At 44.1% G+C, this 22,536-nt stretch overlaps 2 protein-coding genes across 4 annotated transcripts; both read left to right on the top strand.

Annotated features, from left to right (window-relative positions):
* Positions 1–2: 2 nt before the first annotated feature.
* Positions 3–6,456, top strand: mtcl3 (MTCL family member 3; the record flags this gene model as incomplete). Its single annotated transcript, XM_025061531.1, has 11 exons — positions 3–6; positions 37–614; positions 778–1,002; positions 1,123–1,281; positions 3,950–4,021; positions 4,146–4,465; positions 4,586–4,745; positions 4,993–5,062; positions 5,220–5,766; positions 6,059–6,188; positions 6,334–6,456. Coding segments are annotated over 11 exons (2,376 nt in total), but the record flags the coding sequence as incomplete, so codon positions are not given.
* Positions 6,457–7,259: 803 nt separating this feature from the next.
* Positions 7,260–19,727, top strand: mtcl3a (MTCL family member 3a). 3 transcript variants are annotated; one of them, XM_025061785.1, is made up of 8 exons: positions 7,260–8,773; positions 9,143–9,310; positions 13,560–13,856; positions 15,162–15,689; positions 16,392–16,516; positions 16,665–18,426; positions 19,021–19,056; positions 19,139–19,278. In XM_025061785.1, the coding sequence occupies exons 1-7, from the start codon at positions 8,360–8,362 to the stop codon at positions 19,048–19,050; spliced, it is 3,324 nt and encodes a 1,107-aa protein (XP_024917553.1). In that variant the 5' UTR covers positions 7,260–8,359; the 3' UTR covers positions 19,051–19,056; positions 19,139–19,278. The 3 variants fall into 3 exon arrangements, with proteins under 3 accessions (XP_024917553.1, XP_024917551.1, XP_024917552.1); XM_025061783.1 differs by lacking the exon at positions 19,021–19,056 and having other exon boundaries at positions 7,262–8,773; positions 19,139–19,727; XM_025061784.1 differs by lacking the exon at positions 19,021–19,056 and having other exon boundaries at positions 7,263–8,773; positions 16,437–16,516; positions 19,139–19,727.
* Positions 19,728–22,536: the final 2,809 nt, after the last annotated feature.

Raw genomic sequence — 22,536 nt, 5'->3', positions numbered from 1 at the left:
GGGGGGGTGGGAGGGGTGGGGGGGGTGTTGGGGGGGGGGGCGGGGGAGGAGGAGGAGGAGGAGGAGGGAGAAACAGCCGAGGTCATTCTCCTGTCTCCACCGGTAGGGAGCGGCAGGCCGGCGGCGCTCCTGCCACCAGAGGCGCGGCTGCTGTCCAGACTGCTGGTGCTGAAAGCCCGAACAGAGGCGGTGTCCAGACTCCAGACGACTGCACCCGCCCAGCTGCTGATGTCCAGTCACCTTCCAGGGTAGATACGAACCGCGTTGTCTCCGACCAGCCCTGCGCATCCAAATCCCCCAAACTGAGAAACAAAAATCCGAAAGGAGGCGAGGCCGTCGCGTCGACGGGCAGCAGCAAGAAGAGCTCCAAAGGCACGGTGGGATGCGGACCGGGCTTCTGGAAGGAGGGATGCTTGCAGTCTGAGCTGATACAGTTTCACTTGAACAAGAGCCTCGGGAAGAAAGGGACAAAGATGCAGACGAAATCAGCATCACCGCCGGCCTCAGAGCCGGAGCTGTCGCCGGAACACGACCGTCCACAGCCGGCTCCAGAGCCAGACCAGGGGCTGCAGGATGAGATAGAGAAGCTGGAGGATGAAAACGAGGATCTAAAGGTAACGTGGTTAAATCTATAATGAGAACAATGCTTATTTGGCGATGTCAGTGCAATATAGTTGCACCTGTTGTTTGCCTGCAGGCTACACAATGCTGTATGAACGTAACTATTCATTGCACATTCATTTCCATTGTGTTTTTTGTATTTCTTTGTCTTGTTAGACTGAAATCGAAGAGATGCGGGCGGAGATGGATGAGATGCGAGACACGTTCTATGAGGAAGACGCCTGTCAGCTCCAGGACATGCGCAGAGAGCTGGAGAGGGCCAACAAGAACTGTAGGATCCTCCAGTACCGGCTTAAAAAGGCCGAGAGAAAGAGGCTGCGGTTCACAGAGAGTGGGCAGGTGGATGGAGAGCTGCTCAGAAGCCTGGAGCAAGACCTGAAGGCGAGACTCTGGAATGATCCAGCATTTAATGCCTGAGCTCTGTGCACACGCTGAATCATTAACAACTCCCATCTGTCCATCCTCCACCTATTCTTCTCTTTGTCCCTGTCCCTCCTGCAGGTGGCGAAGGACGTCTCCGTGCGTCTGCACCACGAGCTGGAAAATGTGGAGGAGAAAAGGACAAAGACAGAGGATGAAAACGAGAAGCTAAGGCAGCAACTGATTGAAGTGGAAGTCACCAAACAGGCCCTGCAGAATGAACTGGACAAGGCCAAGGAGGTGAGGACCTCAGGAGCAGATGTGTGTATGCACATCCACCACCGGTATACCATTTTGAAGAGGTGTGCTAAGCATGAGAATACCAGTTTCCTTCCTGCTGCAGGACTAAACCATCATGTTGGCCATGTATATTCAATGATGGTGAACCTGTTAAACAGAACATTGACCAGAAAAACCCAAAAATCCCAGAATTTTCAGGTTCTTATTGAACTCATAGAACAGGCGTGACAATCTGAAAACAACTCCCAAATTGGAACATTTTAATAAAGTTTATATATATTGAGGTATTTATTCAATGACTTTCATTGGTTTTTTTTCCAGCCTCACGGAATAGCTGACCCATAAATTTACTTCAGGAAACTGTGAAGCAAATAAGTTAAAACTCTGCTATAATTTATTTTGAAAAGATGAAATATGAAGAAAGCCTGAAACGCATCGAACTGAGATAAAGTCAGCATTCATAAATCACACTTAACCCTGAAATAATCAGTATAAATAAGTCGATCTCATCTGGGCCCCTGGAGAGGACAGATGGTCTGTTTGTTCCTCAAACTCTGGCAATGAGTAGATGCCATTACCCTGGGATCTGTGCCACACACACACACACACACACACACACACACACCATACCGTTGTCCCTCACCCATGCCAAGACATCCTGGACAGACGGGAAGTGTGTGTGTTGGCAGGGGGTTAAGGAGAGTCTGCTAAACGGTTGATGTGGGCGTAAGCAAGTCGCGGCTGTTTGCGCAAATCGCAAGGTTAAGAATTGGCGTAAAGCTTGATTTAGTGATGATTTTAGATGATTTTAGATCTAGGGATCTCCAACAAAGCTCTTCCTGATCTACAAGAGCTGTTTACAAAACAAAACAAGATCTAGTCCTATAGATGTCCTCCAGCAGTGGGCCATTGTTTGACAGAGGACAGAAAATTCCTCCATGAACAGCAGCGATTTAGAATTACAACAGGCTCCAGAGCTGGGGGGAGTCACTCCAACGATGAGGCCAGGTCTGACTGTGTGGGAGAATTAAGGGGGGGCGACAGTTCCACGAGTGAGAAGTATCATGAAGGGACTCCTTTACTGCACTGCAGTAGGATCCACCGTCTGGTAACATATTGTAAGATGGCCACTAATGTGCTGCTGTGATGCTGCTTGTTTTCCTGAAGCCACCATAGGACGTGTCATAAAGACACGACATGGCTCATTGAAGTGAACAGGAAGAACACAGATTTGTGGACATTTGTATTGTTCTTGCACCTGAAACTAGTAACAGAAACAGGCCTTGTAACATACAGTGGCAGCAGAAATCCAGTGGCGTTCATTGTCTGTAGTATTGTAGCCAAAGATTTAGTCAAGAATACGATAAATATTCACACCTTCCTGCTTCAGTTTGGAGCTCTTCTCCTGCCTCCCTTCTCTCCTCCTCATCCATTTTTCAGCAATCTGTTTCACACAGTGCCCAGAGCTGCTGGCCTTGATTAATAGTCAGGTGTCGCGGCTGTTTACCCCACCCGTTCTGCACACTGATTCTCTGCACACTGATCAAACGCTACCATCTGGGGACCACGCAGACAGACGCACGATGAGCCAAGCCTTAGGTCGGCACAAGGTCAGGGCCTATAGAAAGAGAGGAGGAGGAGCCGTGTTGTATAGGCCGGAGAGTCACCTGTCCCAGGTCCAACAGGATGTTCTGACAAGCCACTTAGGTCTGAATAATTCCTCTGTCAGCGTTACTGATGAGCCGGCCCACAGATGTAAGAGAGCAGAATGGCTGAGTACAGCGCTCACCGAGGCATTAGTCACAATAGGCTGTGCTGTGCATATCTTCTGCATAATGTATAAGGTTTTCAATGGGAGCAGTATGGGCTGTGCTTGCAGAATAAGTGAGTAAGTTAAAGGGTGATTGTGTTTTTGGTGAACTGCATCTAAATTGATAGACTACAGCCGACTCAGACAACTTGCAGCAAAAAGAAACCCAAGAAAACACCCACCCACACATACATACACACACACACACACACACACATACATACATACATACATACATACATACATATTAAAATAATATAAATGTAGATGTTCCTCTGGGTTCCTGCCTATATTTCTCAGCAGTCATATACTGTATGTAAGTTTGAATGAGGTGATGCCATATTAATTGGCAGGGTTTAAAAACATGGTACTGTTACACCCAAGATGACATCATACACGTTCAATGCACGTCATCCTGACAGTAGAGAATAATGTCCAGTATGGATTCACACATACACCCTGAATAAAATAAAATAATTAGAAAAATAAAATAAATGCAACAGTATTTAGAAACCCTCCCCCCCAACCTAAAAGAAACTGGGTTCTGTTTTATGTCAGTGCAGCAGCCAATAATGTCCAACACACTGGTGTCAAATTTATGACATGACAGTATGATTTACAATACACAATTTGTGGCAGTTTTTCAATTGAAGACTATAAAATCACGCTGGCACTCATCGATGACCACGTGTTAAATTTCAGTGTTTTACAACAGCGTTCTGGAGAATGAGTTTGAATATTTTTTCCATTACTGAGCCCTGACTATGTCCATACATCTGGATGATATCAGTTGTTCCAGTAAAAAAAAAACTGTGAGCTGCTGTTGCTGATGTAACCACTGCTGATGTTTCCCTGCAGCTTTCACTCAAGAGGAGAGGAAACAAAGACGGACAGAAGGCAGAGAGGAAGACTCCACAGACTCCAGTTGAAGTGAGTCAGCATTGTCAAGTGAAAAACCAATCATAGAGATTATGAAGAATATCAAAGCTGAGGTGTAATATCAGTGAGAGAGACGTCACCTGTAGAACCAAACCCTAAATTATCTACTTAACAGGAAGAAAACGAGGATCTAAAATGCCAGCTAGCGTTCATCAAGGAGGAGGCCATCTTGATGAGGAAGAAGATGGCAAAGATCGACAAAGAAAAGGACCGTCTGGAGCAGGAGCTGCAGAAGTACCGCTCCTTCTATGGGGACGTGGATAGCCCACTGCCCAAAGGTGAAGCTGGGGGACCCCCAACCACCCGAGAGTCAGAACTCAAGCTCCGCTTGCGCCTGGTGGAGGAGGAGGCAAATATTCTTGGAAGGAAGATTGTGGAGTTGGAGGTGGAGAACAGGGGACTGAAGGCTGAGCTGGATGACATGAGGGAGGACAGGTGAATTTTGATCAGCTGTATTTTGAAATAACTGATGGTTAAATGTGATCTTATCTGCTGTCAAGAAAAACACGGGAAGGGAAATGATGTTCTGAGTGCTCTCTGCTTGGTTTCTTCTAGTATGGCGGCGGCAGGTGTGGACAGCTCTGGCAGCGGAGGTCAGCAGTGCAGGGAGCAGAGTGAGGCCCTGTCAGAGCTGAGGCAGCAGCTCCAGCTGGTGGAAGACGAGGCTGAACTACTCCGCAGGAATTTAGCAGATGTGGAGGAAGAGAACAAAAAGGTAGAGTTGAAGAAGGAACGGTAGACAAGTGGGATTGAGATTAAATATGCCCAGGCTACTGCTGGTTTGATTGGGATTACGTTATGTCTAGATTTATTATTTGGAATTTAGAAATTATTTTGTGTGATCATCTGCTGCAGATTTATCAGTGGTTTTGTGCATATGTAAATATGTAAATATCAGCGATATTTCACTAGTGTCTGCTGTTATTTAGCTGCATGGAGATAACATTCAGTTTTCTCTTCAGGTGACAAATGAACTCAATAAACTGAAATATAAGGCTGGATCCCATGAGGCTGGATCAAGACATGGAGGAGGTTTGTGTTTTTTTCCCTTTTCGACCTTTGTTAGAGAGAAATAAGAACTATATTCTCCACCTAAATATGTCACAGAGAGGAGACTCCAAAAGCTGTAAAGTACAGTCTCTTCCACAGCAGTGTTCCAGTTCTCACTGTCCCCTTGTTCTATCCCCAGGAGCAGCTGAACTTGCTAAAGTGGAGACCCTCCAGGAGGAGCTGAAAGCAGCACGTCTGCAGATCAATGAACTGAGTGGCAAAGTGATGCAGCTCCAGTACGAGAATCGTGTGCTGCTCTCCAACATGCAGCGCTACGACCTGGCCTCCCACCTGGGCATCCGTGGTAGTCCGCGGGACAGTGACGCGGAGAGTGATGGAGGGAGAGATGACGACACTCCCTCCGCCTCGGCTTCCTCTCCTCGTCTCCTCCCGCCCCACCGCAAGCGTGAGGGTCCTATTGGGGGAGAGAGTGACTCGGATGAGGTTAGGAACATCCGCTGCCTCACCCCAACGCGCTCCCTTTACTCACCTGCAGACAGCCGTTTTTTATCCAGAAGCCTGAAGGACCGGCAGCATATGATAGACATCCGCATAGAAGCGGAGAGGCTGGGCCGGACCATCGACAGGCTCATCGCTGACACCAGCACTATCATCGCAGAGGCCCGAGTGTACGTCACTAACGGAGAGCTGTTTGCAAGGATGGATGAGGACGAAGAAGGTGGAAGGTAATGTAGAAGAAACAAAGCTGACCCTGGTGGTAGAAACAGAAGCATGTGTTTGTGGAGAGTAGAAAAACACAGGATTGATGCATGGACATTCAGAGACTGTCGGTTCAAATCCCACCCTTAATATAAGTACGGTGTGTTGAGCCAGCACAAACTCCCCCACTGCTCCTGTGTCATAAAACTGCTTCTTATTTGACTTTATAAAATCACCATCTACACTGTGACAACATATATTTATTGAATTATCACAGAAGTGTTAAAAACTAAAAGCTTTCTCTCTCCTCCATTACAGGATCAGGGAGCATGAGCTGCTGTATCGTATCAATGCTCAGATGAAGGCCTTCAGGAAGGAGCTGCAGAGCTTCATAGATCATCTGGATGTACCTAAGCAGGAGGACAAACAGGCCGACGAGCCACTGTCTGTAAGCACAATAACAAAAACAACAACAAAAACCCACAAGCTGATAACAATGCCAAAATATAATGTTAATTACAATGCTATTCAATGTACACTTATCTAACTGATCGAACTTCTTTCCTCTGTCCTCTGTCTCTCCATCCATCCAGATGTTTCAGCCCATTATTTTGCTGATTCTCATCCTTGTTCTGTTTTCCTCGCTCTCTTATGCCACCATCTTTAAATTAGTATTCCTTTTCACCCTTTTCTTTGTTTTATAAAGCCCACTTTCAGTTTCTATTTTTTTTTTCGTTTTATAAAGCCCACTTTCAGTTTCTAATTTTTTTTAATTTTTTCTAGTCATTTATGACATATGCTTTTGTTAATTTATTTGAATTATTCATTCATTTTGGTGACTTTAAGTTAAACATGTCCAAATGCCATAAGGTCATTCAATGTACAGGAAGTTGTCATTTCCCAAGTATGGCTCCATCAACCCGTTGTACTGATGCTTTCACCATCTACCACAGAGAATAATATTGAGTTTTTGGGTGAGTATTTGCACTCAACTGTTGGACTGACATATGACTTGATATGAACATAATTTCAGAGGCAATTCCACACCCTTGCTTGGCAGCCATATTTTACTTATTTATTTTTAATTTTTTAGACCTCAAAATGAATCAGTGATTTCACACACTGCTGAAGAAAGAAGCCAGAAAAGTTGAATTATGGGTCAGGATATCGCCAACAGGACAGAGGCAGACCTGATCCACTGCTGTTATTCCAGAGGTGGGAAGTTTGACGTCACATATTAGCTCCAGCTGTGGAGAGGAGGAGAGATACAGACAGAGAGAGAGAGAGAGGGAGTGAGAGAGAAAGAGTTAATGAAACCATCGTTTCCTCCCTTCCTCTCCCTCTCTCCCTCTCTCTCTGTCTCTACAGTTGTTTGGGACTAAACCACTGCAAACCAGACCAGACTTGAGCTCACATTCTCCACATGTGGACGTTGAGGTACTTTTTTCTTCTTCTAATGCTGGACATGCATCACAGGGTTGGGGATCACATTCATTGAGGAGGTGAGGGTCTGTTACTGTGTTGACTGAAATAAACTTCATCTGTTTGTACAGAACAAAATGCTGAGCATGAAAAGATGACATTACTCCAGCTGATCTGTTCAGAGATCAGCTGGAGTAGAGGAAGACCGGTGATGACTGTGTTAGCTTCTGTATTCATGTCTGATGTGAAGCTACTGGGTGGATCACTTTACCACATCCTAAACACAGTTTATGAAAATTCCTGCTCTGCCCTTGCCTTGTGATAGTCAGCTCCTCTTACAGTTAGATAGCGGATGATCAATGCCGGAAGGCTGGGAGGACTCTGGGGATGAGAAAAGAGGAAAGTAAACACGCTATCTCCTTACCGAGGTAAGGCAACTTTTGGCACAGTCACCCTGGAGAAGTTGACCCCACCTATAGAGTTGTTGTTGCATCTGATGTCATTCCAGTGATGGGTAATCATTACTTTGACATGCATTGCACTAATTACTGCGTTACCACGAGGAGCTGCTGTGTGTGATGTAATTAGAGAATCTCTGGCGTTTTGATTGATGGACGTGTCCCCTCTGCCTCCGGCTGTAGGGGACCGAACTCCTGGTTACTGGGTGTAAAAATACCCGCTGCTGCTCTTACATCAGTGCGCGCCGTGATATTTTTGGGAACTTCTAGCATTCGCGACGGAGCTGTGGTTAGTCTGCGTGTCTTCTCTGGATTGTTGTCTGTAGGATCCGTGCAGAGGGAGAGACGGACGCGACACGACACAGTGCGTGTAAAGATGTGAAACGGAATAAAGAGTGGCACAGGCGCAGCAGAAGGACACCAAAAGACGATTTCGGCAAAACAATGGTTTGACTTTGTCAGCGTGAGGACATGGAGGGGACCAGATCAGACAGCGCTGCCTCCTGTGTGACCACTGAGGTGACTGGTGCCCTGGCTCCTGCTGTTCGACCCACCGGGTTTGGATAATATTGTGCGCTTTAGGGCACGGGTCGCCAAAGCAACAACTGTTTAATGGTTTTTATTTTAAACTTAAACGAGGACGGAGAACTTCCAACACACTAATCATCCGCTTTTGACTTTTTTTTTTTTTAAACTAATTAAGTTGTTTTTTCGTGACTTGTGTTGATGCGCTGGGAAAATGTGGAGTGCGTTGATGAACGGTTCGGGGCTGCACGGAGGGGGCGGCGCAGTCGGGGGATACGTGCAGTCCCAGGGATGGGAGTTCGTGCCCTGCTCCAGGATGGAGAGAGCAGACAGAGGCAGAGGCAAAGCCCGCAATCCTCTGAGACGGGTCTCCTCTCCGCCCACCGTCTTCAGTCAAATCTACGAACCGCAGTTCGACGCCTCGTCCGACGGAGGTGAATGTGAAGCAGGGGCGCAGTTCAAGATCGTCAGGGGACAAATGTGGCCGAGCCCTGAATCCCAGCAGCAGCAAACACCACACTCCAGGCTGAAGAAGAAATTTGACGATTTAAAAAAGCGACATGTGCAAGACAAGGAGGAGTGGACGCGTGAGAAGGAGTCGTTGTTGAGAGAAGTGGCAGACATACAAGTAATTAGGAATAATTACCCCTTGACTAGAAGGAGGGCCGTGTATCTGTGTGGGCCATATATGTGTTTTTGTGGTACTTCTAGAATGTTGCCTACTGTTTATTCTGTTCAAGTATGTTGGTCAGTGTGGATTACAAAATATTCCCTGGCATGTCATTTTATAGGGGCGTGTGGCACTAAATGTGAATGACAGAATATTCTCCAGGGTAATACATGTCAGATACTTTATGTTCACATAATTCATGTTGTATTTTGAGTATTCATTTTCAGCACACTCTGAATATGTGTGTTGCAGTTATTCCTGGGAAAGCGGAAAGCTCCTCTAGAATGTTTGGTTGACAAGAGTCTTCTGCCAACTATTTCCATGCAGGGAGGGGAGAACAGGAGGATTCTGCTGGACCTGAAGACGGTTTTGGAGGAAGTGCAGACGGAGGTGAAGAGAGAGGAGGAGAAGAGGAGTGAGCTCCAGCTGCAGTACACCAGAGACAGATGTGGCTGGGAGCTGGAGAAGGCTGAGCTCAAGTGCAGGATTGCACAGGTGAGTGAAGGATGATGATGATGATGATGATGATGTCATCTTGGTCTAATTTGGTCATGACTAAACCCTCTATTAAAAAGACCCACCCATGGCATGTGTAAATTGCAGTCAAAGAAGTTCAACTTTTTCATATTGACCTCTAAGCTAATGTATATCTATTATTGTCATTTTTTAATTAAACTAAAACATCCTAAAAGATATTGTAGACATGTGTAGGCCCTACTGAAACCTAGCTTAACATTTTCCACTCCATATCAAGACAGTTTGGAGATCTATTTCTACTGTATCAAGTACATTTGACCCATGACCCCTGGTAACTACAGTATGCTGACCCTGCTGTGAACTATTCACAGTCATTTCAACGTTTCCTGTATTTACTATTTACTGTATGTGCAGGACAAGTGCATGCTGTCCAGCAAGAAATTATAATAAAGAAAAAAAACCTACCATTTAAAATATGTTTTATTTTTAAACTTAATATCTGGTGTCAACTTTTGTTTACCTTCTCATATGAGTTCACATCTATCTGAAGTGTGGTGCATGCTGGCTGTGGGCCACGTTTACCACCCACATGGCACAGTGATAAGTCACCCTGGCATTTGTCCAACTTGAGCCTGAGCTTAGACAAAGGATCTGATCCCCAGTCAGCCAGACACAGACACTAGACTTGGCTTTTAACAGCTTGGCTTTCCCTGAGCAGCTGAAATATTGTGTTTTCCACAGAGGGCTACTGTTAATGATCCTGGAAATGGGGAGAAAAGTCTGAGAGTTCTGTTTACATACCAGTGCCTTTCTGTGTCAGGCTTTGCACAGTTCACTACAAAGACTTCACATCGCTATTCTCAGTGTGTTCAAAGGCTTTGGTTTGGCATCTGTTTCTGCTGTCATATGATGGATTCATAAAGTTGGACTAAAGTTGGAAAAAAAATCAAAAAGGTTGATATGAAATAAGTGAAACCTTTGATTGTTTGTTATGTACTTTGACTTGGTGACTGTGTCCGCTGCCTGTTTTCCAAGTGAACTCAATACGACTCCTATTCTGAACTGAAAACTGATTGGTCACGCATTAACCCATCAATCACAGCTCTCTCATTGTTTGTCCTCTAAAGCTGTTAGAATCAAATTGTTCTCCCACCGTAGTTAGGAAGTGTAGCCATGCACAGAAGATTGATGACATGATGACATGATGCTGAAGAGCAGATGACAATTCAGGAACACATCCCCGTGACAGGGCTTTCACTAATAATGCAGCTCGCATACTGTAAATGGTTTCAGAGTCTGTCTGCGTGTGTGTGGATGGCACAGTGCTACTACTCAGCTTTTCTCTTTGTCCTGCTGGCTCTGTGCCTACTCACAGTGTGGTTGGACACAGACTCAGAAAAAAACAGAGACATTAACTGTTCTGCTTTTGTTTGAAAAGCCCAGTGAGGCACTACGTATAAGAGAGGAGGCTTGATCTACTGCAGGAGGCAACACAATGATGCCAGTATGTCACATAGAGAGGCTACAGGCTACATGTTTATATCAAGAAGCTGATGTGAACACGAAAGGCACTAAAGTCATGCATCCCTGCTGAAGAGGTCAGAACTAACATTCTGACACAGCTGCTAGAAAGAAAAAAAATAAATATATATATGTATTTAAAAAAAATCAAAATACTAAATAATATGCTTACAGAGAGACTGAGACACAATTTTTTTTTACAGTAATTGCACAAACAGACACATGGAAATGACTGGTGAAGCCTCACTGGGTGGGGTCAGCTCCATTGTCAAAGGTTGTTGTTGTCCTGATGCCACATCCTGCTGACGTTCCTACATCAGCATACATGTTTACTACTCATAGAGCACTCATAAAGCTCAAAATACACAAAGTGCACTTTAATTGTCTGGTTTGAGCCATTGCTGTTTATCTTACATTACAATGTTTTAACCAATTGTAAATAATTGACCTTTAAGTGATTGAGAACGGAAATAGAAGTCTGATATGGAAAGCAGTTTTATTCCCTCACTATTTCCACCTTTATTTTCAGAAATCTGTACGTTCTATGTGACTTGTGAATTACAGTGACATGTGAAAAACATTTAATATTGAATGAGAAAATACTTTGCTATTTCCTCCTGTTGTTACAAAAATCCCTTCTCTAAAAGAATCAAAAATGTTACGGCAATAAAATAAAACTTTACAACAACGTTCTTGCCTTCAATAATCCTAGAACACCACTCAGAGGTTCATATTTATTCCAATAATATGTCTAATATGTCTCCAAGGCTGAACGGATTATTTCTTTCCCTTAATATTTTCTTTCTTTCTGGCTTCACCCTGAAATGGCTTTGAAAGGCGTAAAACAGAAAAATATGGGCAGATGCCTGCATTACTGCACCGTGAAGAAATGAACAAAAATGTTAGCTTAAAGAATGCAAAATAGAGACGACTACATTTAAGGGAATAGTACATACCAAAGGAGTCTGGGTGGGAGGTTTTGAGGTGACACTGTACGGTTAATTCTCAACAAGAGATTCACCTCATTATTCTAATCCCAAGAACATGTTTAAAAGGAAACGACCATGTTATTGTTCTGTCTGGATCAGTCTGTTCAGTCTGTGAATGTAAACCTCTCTATCTCGTCTCCACGTTGTTTAGAGATCATGAGACCAAGCAAGTCTCCAAGGTCCAAGTCTGAATATTTCCCCTCATATTTTAAGCCCGTGGCAGCCAGGAGATATCTTACTCTGCCTCATGGAGCCACCCCACTTTACATCTTCTCCCCACCTCCCCTCGGAATGTGACATCGTACAAGGCTGTGTGTCCACTATATATAGTGGGTCACTGTGGTGACACACTTACCTCCATATACCCTGTGCCAAATGTTGGAGTAGCTGGATATGTGACTTGTTGGCTGTGATGCCGTTTTCTTCCTTCATGACTTCCTTGAGGCAAATGATTTGCTTTCATAATCGCTGACAAATGGTCTGCAATTCATTTATTTTCACTTGAACCACCTTGTTTTTGCACTCTCAACATTTGCTTACATTTGGGTGTTTAAATAGACCCTGGACGGCACCCATCATCACCCATCTGTAATTGTGAAGAAAACCCCGGAGACGAGCCGCAGGCAGACAGAGAGGGTTGACTTGTTTGCCTAAACCATAATTTTTTGACCCCAGGCCACAGGCAGAAATAGCACCACGACCGAGGCTTGTACAAAAGCTTTGGCCCATGACTGTTACTGAAAAACTGAAACAACACGCACACAAAAAAGCACAAGGGTATATGCACATACACAGGCGTTGTCTTGGTATCTTTCCAGTTCCAAAGCCAAAAATGTTCCCCTGCTTTTACAAGCATGAGAAATGTACATATGCACCACTGAGTGCCCAGAGTTCTGTATGCGCTAAAACACACCCTTGTTCTTTAGTCCATTCTCTAGGTCAGAGAAATATCTGTGGTAAAGGATGTTTCAAAGCAAACCCCGGACTTCCAAACTCTCCTTCTCTGACTGTAAATATTTAAATCTGTGGAGTTTGTAGTACCCTCTACATTTGATCATAGTTTGGAAAAACTGTTCTTTGTTATAACTAAAGTGATAACATGTTTCTTTGGGTTCTGGTTTTGGTCTTAGTGGAGTGAACTTCCAAGGGAAATGCCCAGGGATTTTCTCTTAAATTGGGCATTGATTGGAGTTATTCAGAGAAGGTCAGTTAAAACTAATACACCTGGTGTTTTTTTTACATTGTCTTCTAAAAAGTTTTGGAGGTTTGACCTGCTCATGTCTGTCTTTCACTAAAAGTGATCCACCAGAGTGTAGCCTGAGCCCATGTGCATCCTCTGTAGACATACTTTTCTGCACTTGAATCTGCCATATCCTGCACTGTATCCTGTTTTAGTGAAATGCCAGCAGAAAAGAGGCTTGACCTTTAAACCGGTGGACTGCGTGAGAGGATTCCTGTAGAATATTTCTAATCAGACCCTTTCTTTTGCTTTTTGTTGAACCCACTCACTCCTGTCCCCACGGTGGTTTTCCTCCTGCTTCCTTGACCTCTCTTCCTGCCACTCCTTCATTCTCTTAATTCCATCTCCAGCTCCATCTCTGAAACTTTGTTTTTCTCGTCACTTGGCCCCATTCTTTTATTTTTCCAACTACAATCTATCCTTCAGCAAAGATCAAATGTTTATTTCAGTGTAACCTTCACACTTCTCCCTTGTGCTCACGTGTCAACTATATATGTATTTTTGTTTTAATTTCCAGTTGGAGGCAAAAGAAAGTACTGGAATTGCAAGTAGAAAGGTTCGCTCAGGTCATGGCCCGGTGACGTTGCACGGCGCTCAGGAACAGTACAGTGAGACCCCGACTTTACTCCAGGAGCAAGAAGAACAGTGTAGGCTCCGGACCGACACGCACGCAGCAGCCATGGACCTGCGCTACCGTCTGGAGCACACAGAGAGGGACTGGCTGAGAGAGAAAGCGGAGCTGCTGGAGAGGTTCGACATGGAGAGGAGAGAGTGGGAGACCCAGCTGAGAGATATGCAGAAAAAAATTGAGGAGGTAGGACATGGTTAATGTGTGGTTAAATTTGTCAAACGTAAACGATTAGTAATGTGGTGGTGATATACCATACGTGATTATGCTGTCAGTGTGTGTTACCCTTCCCTCCTACACATCCTGTTCATCGCAAACACTGTCAAAACAATCATCTTGATTTGTGCAGCTGCAGAGTAAGAGGAAGGAGGGGGAGGAGAAGGGTGTGGGCTCTGTTGTTTGTGTTGACCTCTGGGTACTGACACAGATGCAGTAATTTGGGCTGTGGCCTGTGGTGATGGAGAGAGAGAAGCTGGCATGCAACAGAAGAAGAGAAGAAGAGTACTCAGTCCATTCAGTGCGGCCTTCTGCGTTCTCTTTCCTCTTCCATAACAGTTACACGTCGACAGTACAAAACTTTAGTCTAATATAGACTAATATAGACTTGGTACTCAAACCTTATCTATCTACTACTATTACTGTAGTTAGAATCTAAACAATATTTAGAAGCATGTTTGCATAAAAGGCCCAAAATAAGATAAAATAGACTGTGAAATGTATAGGTAATGTTGAAATACATGAAAAGGGAATGGCAAATGACTGAATCCTGCATTGTTTGACTTAATCCAATAATAATGTACGGAATATTTTGACCTGAACAACATGCAAGACGCCAAACTAATTGGAAGAATTTCCTACGGTGTCTGGATCAGCAATTAAATGTTTGCAGTAAACCGCAGCAGAAGAAGCAGGACATGGTTCAGCCTGTATTAATGAGGCTAAGAAAGAGTTATTCATAGGTTGTGATGAAGCCCGAGGCTAACAGCAGATTGAGATCTGACACAGTTAGTGTTTTTAACGAATCAAGGCATACGCTGGTAGCTAGACACGAGTGAAGGCAGTGAAAGGGCTTGTTATGAAAAGGACATGTGGCTCTCATTTGCCCCTTAGAGCCCAGAAAAGGGGAGGGGGAGAGCCAAGGAATAGAAGAGACTAAGAGGTTTAAGTCCCGTCTAAACATTGCACGATGGGAAGAGAGTCCAGCAAAGTTGAAATAGTTACTATTTTAGGATTCTTTGGTTCGAGGCCAGAGGTTATCCAGTTTTATGTGGAAGAATTCTCCGGATGATTTTTTTATTTCTATGCAATCTAAATTTGCTCCCTCCTGACTCTACAGCATCCTGTGTTACTATTTTTGTCTCAAAGTAGTAGATGGGTCCTGGTACTTTATGTGTAATGATTGTGAATATTTGCTGTTCAACTTTAAATGTGTTACTAAAACTTGGCCCTTGATTTGGGTGAATTCATAATTCAGTTTCTCTTCCTGTCTAGCTATACTGTGAAGTGAGAGCCAAGAGAGAGGGGACCAGACTGGACAGTGATGATGTGGTGCGCAGCCTGAGTGTTAATTCCACCAGCACAGGCTCCAGTCTGCTCAGTGACCACTCCCACACTGAACTGATCAGCAGCAGCAGCCAATGGGAGCAGAACAGGCCGCCACAGTTTCCTGGCTTCAATCTTAACAGAAATATTGGTGGCAGGGAGAGTCATAAACCCACCTGTTTCCAAGCAGGAAACCTCTGTGACTTCAATATAGCTGGTCAGTTGAGTCAGAATGAGCCTCCGCGAGCCGGGCCGGTCGATGATTTGAGATCCAGAGGCCCTTGGCAGACCGACTCTGTTGACGTTAGTGGAGAGCCGGCTGCTATTTTTCATGAAACCCCTGAATGTGGAATGAAACAGAGAAACGGCACCAGTGGGAGTCAACACAACGTCCACATTGGTCCAGAAGAAGGTCCTGTTGGACCTGATTTGCGTTATGGCAGTGACAAGAAGAAGAACTCCACGACTCTCAATGCTGTAAGTTTCTCACTGAATCGGAGAAAATGAATAACAGATCACCTGATCTAGCCGTCAGTTGTGTTCTTGTTTCGTTGAGTAACAGACCGATCAGTAGATTTGACTAAATGTCAGAATATGTCCAAACATATCAAGGCCTCATTCTTTCTTGATAAATCTCCCAAGCTCATCACATCTCCTGCATTAGCCCCTGGAATTCACTGGACTGGACTGGATTTTTCAGTCTGGCTCAGTGGTATCTCCTCAGCTGACGTAAAGTGAAGTAGCGTTTTATTAGTGTGGATCCTCTTAGTTCTTCTTTTGTGAAGAGATCTAGTGTCTTATTTTGTTCTTAGGTTCCAGACATTGCTGAGTGAGTCACTGTGTCTGGTTTCATTCTAGGGCCTTTAGGGTCTTTTGTGTGACTTTGTTTCTTGTTCAAGTACTTTTGAGAACTTTAATTTCCTCTACTGTTTTTTTAAAATACGTGAATTTCTAAACTTAGTGTTCCTCAGTTCTACAAACTTTTGTTTTATTGTATTCTTGTTTTGTTTTTCCTGAAAAACAATGCCCTCAGTCAGCAAAATCACAGGTTATGATTATTACTTTATAAAGTGATCTTTATGTCTCATTAAATGGGTCAGTTCTAAAAGCATGTCTTCTTGTCTTGAGTGTGAATTTGGAACAGATGATAGATTTTTTTATCTGACAAATCTTCTTCAGTCCACAGCGTTCAATTGTTCTTCCCCATGTGCCTCTGATCCTCAGGCTCTGAAGGAGATTGCACGTGTAAGTGAGGAGCTCTGCAGCTACCAGGATGAGATTAGAAGGAAGAGTGTAGATAAGAGGTAAATGCACTTTAACCTTCTGGCACCAACATTGAACTGTTATAGTCACATGGTCCTTTAGTAAAATGTAAAATGTTAGAAAAAAAGCCTAATATTGGAAAATGACGTATACTTGATTTCTCCTTTTTTTTTGCTTAATTTCCTGCAGGAATCCATCGGAATCCCAGTATGTAGCAGAGGGAAGTGAAAGGCTGTTTTGCCAGGATCAAAACCAACTGCAGGTGGACGAACCTGCCTGTGATCTCAGTCAAATTTACGACGACTTCAGAGCACTGGAAAGGGAAAACTGGATGGCCTTGTCACCAGAAAACACCTGGAGAGCCAACTTCTCTGATATGGATGCACCAGCTCCACCCATCCCACCACGCACCTCCTCCTGGAATCTGAGCACACCTGCCCAGACAGACACAGAACTCCACATCCCAGAATCCCCACAGACTACACTTAGGAAGTGCCACAGCCCATGTGTCCTGGTGGACAGAAAGTGCAACAGTCCGTCAATCGTCAGGAAGTTTGAGGCCATGCTACAGGAAAACGAGGGAAAAGTTCTTATTGATGGAGCGGTAACATCCTGCACCGTACCTGCTAACTCTAACTGTAACATGGGCTGCTGCCACAACCGATGGTCTTGCGACGCCAGCAGGTTCAGCACTGGCAACTTGTCTTCCTGCGGAACGGTGCAGAAAAGCTTCTCTGAAGTTAATATACGGTGTGCTGGGAAAGACACGCGCTCAGACTACGGTGCAGGTGACGGTAACTATACAAATCCCGATCTACAAATGGAGCCTCCACTGGTCATAGAATCACCTGTAGCTACGTTGCTGTCGTCTACAGAAAACACACCTGTGAACCCCAACCTACAGGGCTCCAGAAGAAACATAGTGCTGGAACAAAAAACAGCAGAGTTCAACCGGACTTTGTTTCATGTCGACATGGGCCGGGGTTTTAAAGGAGCTGACAGTTCTGTCGTTGACGCCTCTTCTCTGAGTTGCCAAGCTGTCACCGCAGCATCAGAGCGGGAAACAAGATTTCAGACACATTGTACTGATGTCAGCACTGGTGCTGCAGGTGTGTATCCTGAAATGTTAGCAGATTCCATTCTTCAAATATCAGAGGTCCAACCGAGGGAAACGACATGTGGTCTTGAAGCTCATGAATTAAGAATAAACCAAGAAAATGTGTTTGATCTTCCATTTGAAGAGCCTCAGTTTGACACAATGGTCTCTCACAGTCCTGTTCACCAGGCCGATGCCAGGAAACAAGTTCAAACCACTGGCAGTCCTTCCAGGAAAACACAGCACAAAGCAGCCACAGACTTGCTCTTTCCTGATCCTGTCTCGTCTGCAAATAACCAGCCAGGTCAGAATGTGGAGGCGTCCATCTCTGACTATGACAATCCACATGGAGCAAAGCCTCAGCCTGCAGCCAGGGCAGGCGCCTCAGCCCATCAGTCGCCTGTGGAGAACAAACAAAGACAGATGACACAGTCAGGGCACCAGACACAGCCAAGGCATGCGTCTGTCCCTCCTTCTCAGTCAGACTCTTCCAGACATGGGCCTCGGATGATGAATGACCACCCCTGGAAGCCCCTCACTCTGGCCGCCTACCCTCGACCTGAGGGATCAAGGTCCAACTACGGGGCAGTGGAAAGAATTCTGAAGAATTATGAGAGTGCAGCTCGGGCTCAACAAAGCCAGAGCCAGAAGAACGAAATGAACTCAAGTCCTAACCTCAGTGTTGGGCGGGAGCAGAGTGCCACTGAACTGGACATGCTGGACATGGACCCTCTGCCTTTACCCCCTACTCTGAGACACACACAGAACCCACACACTGCACAGCTACACAGCACACACGCAAAGCTCAGCAGCCACACTGCCATGGGTGTGAAAGAGATTCAGCTTATAGTGCAGGTGGGTACAGACTGAGACGTGCACACATACTGTACACAAACACACAAATGCACAAGCACGATGTACAGAAACTTCAGCTTCCCTTCTTCAAGCATCCCTGAAGAATTCTCTTCAAATAAATTGTCAGATGGTATTTTAATTTGACTATGATACAACCATGTCAAACAGCACTGTATAATTCTCCTGCCAATTACTGGTTGTTTATTTCTGGTGATCCAGACACAGGCCAAGGCTCTATTATAGCCTTGGTATCTGGGACATGCCTCAGAGGATTCTAACAAATGGACATGTGGATCTGAGGTCTGACTCTCACCAACTTTTCTTTTATCTTAAAAAAAGGACTCATTGTGCATGTGATTTTCTGGCTTTTGTGTTGCAATTACAAACAAAATCACCAGCAGAAACCACTTGCCCTCGCACCACTTTTAAGTCATGCAAATGTTTCAGAAATTGTGGGAGCAATTATCAGGCCTATTTTATCCGACTTGATTTCAGTCACCACTTTTGTTCTGCCATGACCGAGGAGCAGAGAAAAAGAACATCTAACCATGTGATGTTTTTTCCTGTTTGAATTGTGCCTGTTGTTTTCCCTAGGGTCAAGAAGAGAACAGATGGAACATGTGACAAAATGTAACGTATCTCTGTGTGTGCGTTTGATTGGCGACAGGATGGTGTGATAATCCTAAATGTTAATTCATTTGTTTCTCCACAGGAAAATGAAGACTCCTCTTCATGTGTCTCCTCTTCTCCGGCCCCAAAGTGTTTCTCAAGGCCGGCCCGTCCTGCCAACCGACGCCTTCCCTCCCGATGGGCCAGTCGCTCGCCCACCTCTTCCTCGTCAACGTCATCTTCTCCCTCCACCACCCCGAGTTTACCCCCGTCCTGGCCACTTCAGAAGCACTCTTCGCCTCTTTCCTTCTCACATGCCTTTCACATTGAAACCGTCATCATCTGATCTCCATAAAAACCAAACAGGGGTTTCTGATGTAGCCACCAAACGCAGCTTGTTTCTCCTGAACCACAGACTCTGAAGTGCTTTCGCTGTGAGTTCACTAACTCACCTGTAGAATGTAAATGGCATCATGTAGACACTGTAGTATGTAACTGACCAAGAAGGACACGTGAAGGATTTCTCAAGCTGCTTGCCTATTTCAGCAGACATCAAACACAGTCAAACAGTCAGCCAACAATAAAACACACAGCACCTTCCAACACTTCAGTTATGTCAGCTGTTCAAATCAAACATCTCTGCTCAGGTCTGAATTATAGCCTTGACAAGTGTAGCCTCGCTGATGTACCAACAGTAGATCTGTCTCTCTACCAATTCTGTTCTAAGTTGACTACTTATGCCTTTAGACTGAACACAAGTCCGTGTTCCAATGATCCACTTTCCACCAGATGAAGTCCAGACGGATGTATTTACTGTGAAGTTTGCATTTACGCAATGTTCAGGCACAAAATGTGACACTTCCTGTCAGTGTGCTCAATAAAGCAGTCATGGTTTTCTGCCTTTTTATTACCCACAACGCATTGCTGGGCTGTACCTTGCCTATGACTGACATTTTCGTTATGCTAATGACATTAATGTTTTTCATAATTATGCAAAAAAGTGCTTTATTTCATCTGATCTGAGTTTTCTCTTTTTTTATAACTTTGTACCAAAGGCTGGTTTTTTTATTTGCATTTTACTGTTTAAAGAATGACATGAATCTTTTTTTTTTTGGAATGGCATTTATGTCTGCTTCTGAACTTTTTCCAGTCAAACGTGTTCACACAAGAGCCTGCTTTTGTGTTAAAGTAGTGATGAATATATATATATATATATATATATATATATATATATATATATATAAAAGTACTGAAAAGCCTTTTTTTCTACTTTTAATAATTCTGAATGGACACATATCAGGGCACTCTGCTGAGAAGTTCCTTTTTTTTTGTTTTGGTCCATGTGCTGAATGATTTGATGAAGGTGACACCTTTGATGTTCTTTTTTGTGTAATAAACATAAGAATAAAAGGAAAAAAATAACTTCTTACCTGTGTTTGTGCAACACAACATTAGATAGTCGTTGATTTTACCATGGATATGGATGGTAGGTTTATGGTGTAAGTCAATGACACCAATGTGATCTATTTTCTTTTCTATTCATGAATTCATTTATAATGTAAATATGTCAAAAGAGAAAACTGGAAAAACAAATTTGGGTGCAGGTATACAGACCTCATTCCAACAATTGTTTTATTTGACATTTGAAATGAACAGGTGATTTTGACTCAACCTTTCCCATGGTTAGTGTCTCCTCAATGATAAAGGTTTTCACAATAGTATTTCAAATGTAATGGTTGTTGTTTTGTTACCCTCGTCTAACTGATACATTTTGGAAATTCGCTTTCTGATATTTATGAAGCTCACTTCTCAAAGTCTACAATCTGTTCAATCCTCTTCCTGCTATAAAAACTCTAACATAATTGCTTTTGAACACAGAGTGCACATAAATATTTCTGTGACCACTTGAGACGAGGAGTCCTGAGTAAATTGAGCGTGAGATACGGGTGCGAGCGTCTGTCTCCTTCAGTCTGGTTGGTGCACATCCTGAATGTCACCCTGATCTTTTCCCGTGAGTGATGAGAGGGACATGACAGCAGAGTGGAGGACCCTTCATGTGATCCACTCTGACGGCATACCCCGGTGTCATTGTGCTACTCAACAGTATCAGTGCATTCTTCTTTAATAGTTTCATGTTCTCCTTTACGAGACAGAGTTTATTTAATGAACTCAGCTCTTGTGCATCCACATAATCCCATTTATTTCCTCATACACACATGTACATAGGAAGTCATACGCACCCTTGGCCCTGAGGGGCACAGACACCTAACCTCTCACCCTGAAACCTGGCACTCCAGGCTGACTGAAATAACAGGTGCGACAATGTTATGGTGCCTGAAATCCTACCCCAGCTTCAATATAAATATAAATATTGTCGTCCGCTCCTGTGGCCAGTCCACTGCAGAGTTGACTGTTTCTCTCTGTTTTCCTGTGTTACGGTAGGACAGGAGTGTCGACTCCAAGTACTGGCTGGAGCTCCCGTCTGGAGGTTTCCAGATGCTGAAGATATTATACGACCAACTGATTCTGCTCACTCTCTCACTGTTCCAAATACAATGACACTGGTGTGTATTTGTGGACATTTGAGCTGGTGTCTTCAATTTTGATTGAGATTTCGTTTTAAGGGATGAGGTTTTTGAGGTTGGATTTAAGGATGGCATGGGTTTAAAGAATGTATTGATGTACCAATGTTTAGAAATATGTGTGTGTGTGTGTGTGCATATATGTATTGGTGTAGCTATACTTGTGGGGACATTGCCCACAGAGTCCCACAGAGGAGGACGTTGTTTAAGGTTAAAGATTTAGTGTGGAGTTCTGATAGGAATAAGATTAGACCAGAGTAACTGGACTGAAGTAACAATTAATATTAGACATATATCTGTAATAGGATTTTATATGTATATAATAATATATTATGTCTGTATGAAGTGCTCACAAAACACCATGATCTGTGTGTGTGTGGTTTCTTTCTCTGTAAGTTGGTACAAAGCCCTGCTGACTGCAGTGAATTCCCTGACTTCCTTGGGAGAACCAGACAGCTGCATATTGATCTGCGTGGTGATGGATCACTGTAGAGGCCACAAGAATACCACACAAGGATGCACACACTCACAGAGAGATGAGGGGTGATTGAGAGAGAGAGAGAACGAGAGAGAGAGAGAGAGAGAGAGAGTATATCAATGCATTTAAAGTTGCGCATGCATTTATACAGCCTCTCCCTGCACACACACACACACACAAAGGTTGTAATTTCAGACAGGTTTCCATTAGCAGCTGAAGTCTGCAGATGCATTATTGACATCCTGGTGGACCATGAAGCAGCAGAACTGATTTTAATCAAAATCACAGAGAGCCCTAACAGAGGATGAGTCAGTGTGGACACTGAGAGCCAAAAATGTTTCAGGATTATTTTTCATCACAGAGAAGAAACTGATTGTCTGTGCATCACACACCAACACCACACAAGTCAGTGAGACCATTGTTTATACACACATACACACA

The sequence above is a fragment of the Cynoglossus semilaevis genome, chromosome 13, assembly GCF_000523025.1.
Source record: "Cynoglossus semilaevis isolate Cse_v1.0 chromosome 13, Cse_v1.0, whole genome shotgun sequence".
NCBI classification, from domain to species: domain Eukaryota; kingdom Metazoa; phylum Chordata; class Actinopteri; order Pleuronectiformes; family Cynoglossidae; genus Cynoglossus; species Cynoglossus semilaevis.
This window is presented reverse-complemented; position numbering and strand designations above follow the sequence as displayed.